Below are 2,619 nucleotides of genomic sequence, written 5' to 3' on the forward strand. Positions count from 1 at the left end.
GCAGTCAGTTTTCTGTTAAGTTTTTTCTCAGATTTTTAGACACTCAAAGTTTTGGATATTCGTTTTTCTTAGGAAGTTTCTTTAGCAAGCATGCAACAGTACAAAGTTGAAAATCAAAAAAAGTGTAGTGGAAAAAATTTCAGGATGATATATTAGAAAATCAAGAGGTTCAATTTGGAACACAGAATCAATGAGTTTTCAAATAAAATATTTTGAACATTTTTGAATGTTCAAAAAAATATTTATTTATAAAAAATACAGTGGGATAAGTTTATGCTGAGAAATGCAGCAATAAATACAGTCGAAGAGCACAGAGCAACTCTACATCGATACATTGGCACAAACAGGGAAAGCGGACGCACCGCCCAGACCTGAGCGTCTGCGGGCCGACGCTGGACGCGCTCCTTCAGAAACACCGCCCGGGAAAGATCTTGTCAGTGTAGGGAAGAGAATGAGTACACATATGATCACAAATGCACACGGATCAGGACTTTATTTAAAAATTAGCAAACAATACTGTAGAGACATTGATATGTAAATTTCTAAAATGCTGCGTCTTAAATTTAGTCAGCGAAGACCACATGTAGCTCTAAACATGAGTTTAGTCCTCCACATAGAAACCAAACCAAACACTAAACTGGTTTAAAAAAAAAAAAAGCTTCCTATTGTTTGAAAATCCCAGTTTATTCAGTAGATTGTAAAAATGCATAGGTCTCGGATAAGAGAATTGGCTGTACAAGCATACTCCCCTTTCACAGTATTCCTTTTTACTTCATATGCGAGTTATTGCTTCTGCTGTAGGATTGAACTGTTACAGCACTAAAAGGCAACTATTTAGGGAAGAGGCAAAAAAAGGAAAAGGGAATGTGTGTAAGGCAATATTTCTTTTAGGTACAATAAGCGTAATAGTGTTTTAGGAAGACAAGATAAAAATTACTCAAGGCTAGCTTGGTTCTCACTGGATAAAAACAATGGGCTAAATACTGAGCTCCTTGTATCAATCTAATAATCAATGCCTTGGTCGCCGTATTGGTAATATCTGGGGTAGTCATCTTGGTACTCTCCATGATATTCATCTGGGTATTCTGCCTGATAATCACTATCGCTAATTTCAGACCCATTGGTTCCTGTTCCTTGGCTTCCATTGTGAATGACTGGTTCTGTGGGAGCGGCACAGTATTTGGGATCATATACTTGCCACCCAAGCCCATAAACACTCATTCCTTTCTGGGAAGCAACTTTGTTGGTTCCCATCTGTAGAGAAATTGTCGAATTGTCCACTGGTTGTAATGTTAGCTTCTGATCATAGATGTCTCTTCTGGTGCCTGGTGCTAACATCCCCGCCTGGCTGGCTCCTTTGTTGGTGCCCATCTGCAGATTAATTGTGGTCTGGTCAAAAGGTTTATCGGTTTGCATTTTGGGATCATAAAGATGCCTCCTGGTCCCGTAGGCTGTCATACCCGCCTGGCTGGCGCATTTGTTGGTTCCCATCTGCAAACCAATTACACTTTGGCCAGCTTTTAATTTTCCTTCATCAAAACGTCTTGTTTGTTTTTCGGCATACTTGACTCCAATGTCAATGGTTGTATGGAATCCTTTTGTTTTAGCCAGACCTGCCAGGGCCACCAGCGTAGTCTGAACCTGGGTCATGTTTCCATTCTCAAAAAGATCATTTGCTTCAAAGATGTCATGCGGCTTCATGCCATAAGCCTGAATAGCTTTAATAAAGTTGCCAATATTCTCCAACTGAGGCCAGTTTAAGGAAGACTCATTAACCTTCTTCACTGAGCCTGGTTGTAGCTTGTTTATGAGCTCGCAGAAGATGATGCCATCTTTTAAGCCCAGCTGAAAGTTGGTGCCAATGCTCATGCCTGTCACCTCTTCTATCCAGTTTCGAAGATCTTCTTCTGCCTGATGGTCATACTTGGAAGCGATCTTGTTCTTGACCTCGGCGGAGAGCCCGTAAGAAGGGCCCTTGTTGAAGTGGGTCATGGTGGTTCGGACGGCGGGAAGAGGCTGCGCTCGGCTTTGAGGATCTCTCGTACTAGGGTTCCCTGCTCCTGGCCCCGAGGAGTGGCCTCAGCGCGAGAGGCTCGGAGCTCGCTCCCCTGGGCAGCGCAGGAGATGCCCAGACGCGGCGGCGGGGCGCGGGCGGTGCCTCGGCTGTTCGGTCCGACTGGGTCTCAAATATTATGTTTTTAATATCATTATGGATTTCAGTCCACAAGGAAAATAAGCTAGTACTAGAAATTATTGGTGATATAGAAAAGGAGGTATATAATATTTTTTCAGGATTAAAGGAGGAAGTAGTGGGGAATGTTTAGAGCTTGGCACAGGGATTTGAAAAAGCTACAGTGCAAATGTAAAGGAAATAATAGAGATTTAGAGCAAGAAGTTAGAGCATTTTATTTAATAGACTAGATGTTGCATCACTGAAAATTAGCAAAAGAAATATTGCTGTAGCAAAAGAAAAAATTAGAAAAAGAAATATTGTATTGGACAATATTTCCATAGTAATAATGTAAATATGACTTATTTATTTTCAACTTCTAGATTGAATCTATTGAATCTATTGATAGAGCATAGGGGAATTGATTATGGTCTCAAAATGAGAATGTT

At 40.9% G+C, this 2,619-nt stretch overlaps 1 protein-coding gene across 1 annotated transcript; it reads right to left on the minus strand.

Moving 5' to 3' along the window:
* Positions 1-665: 665 nt before the first annotated feature.
* On the minus strand, positions 666-2,175 carry LOC123941806 (calponin-3-like). Its single transcript, XM_046005546.1, has one exon. The coding sequence runs from the start codon at positions 1,990-1,992 to the stop codon at positions 1,003-1,005; it is 990 nt and encodes a 329-aa protein (XP_045861502.1). The 5' UTR covers positions 1,993-2,175; the 3' UTR covers positions 666-1,002.
* Between the last annotated feature and the right edge of the window lie 444 nt (positions 2,176-2,619).

This window comes from Meles meles, chromosome 5 (assembly GCF_922984935.1).
Source record: "Meles meles chromosome 5, mMelMel3.1 paternal haplotype, whole genome shotgun sequence".
NCBI lineage: Eukaryota > Metazoa > Chordata > Mammalia > Carnivora > Mustelidae > Meles > Meles meles.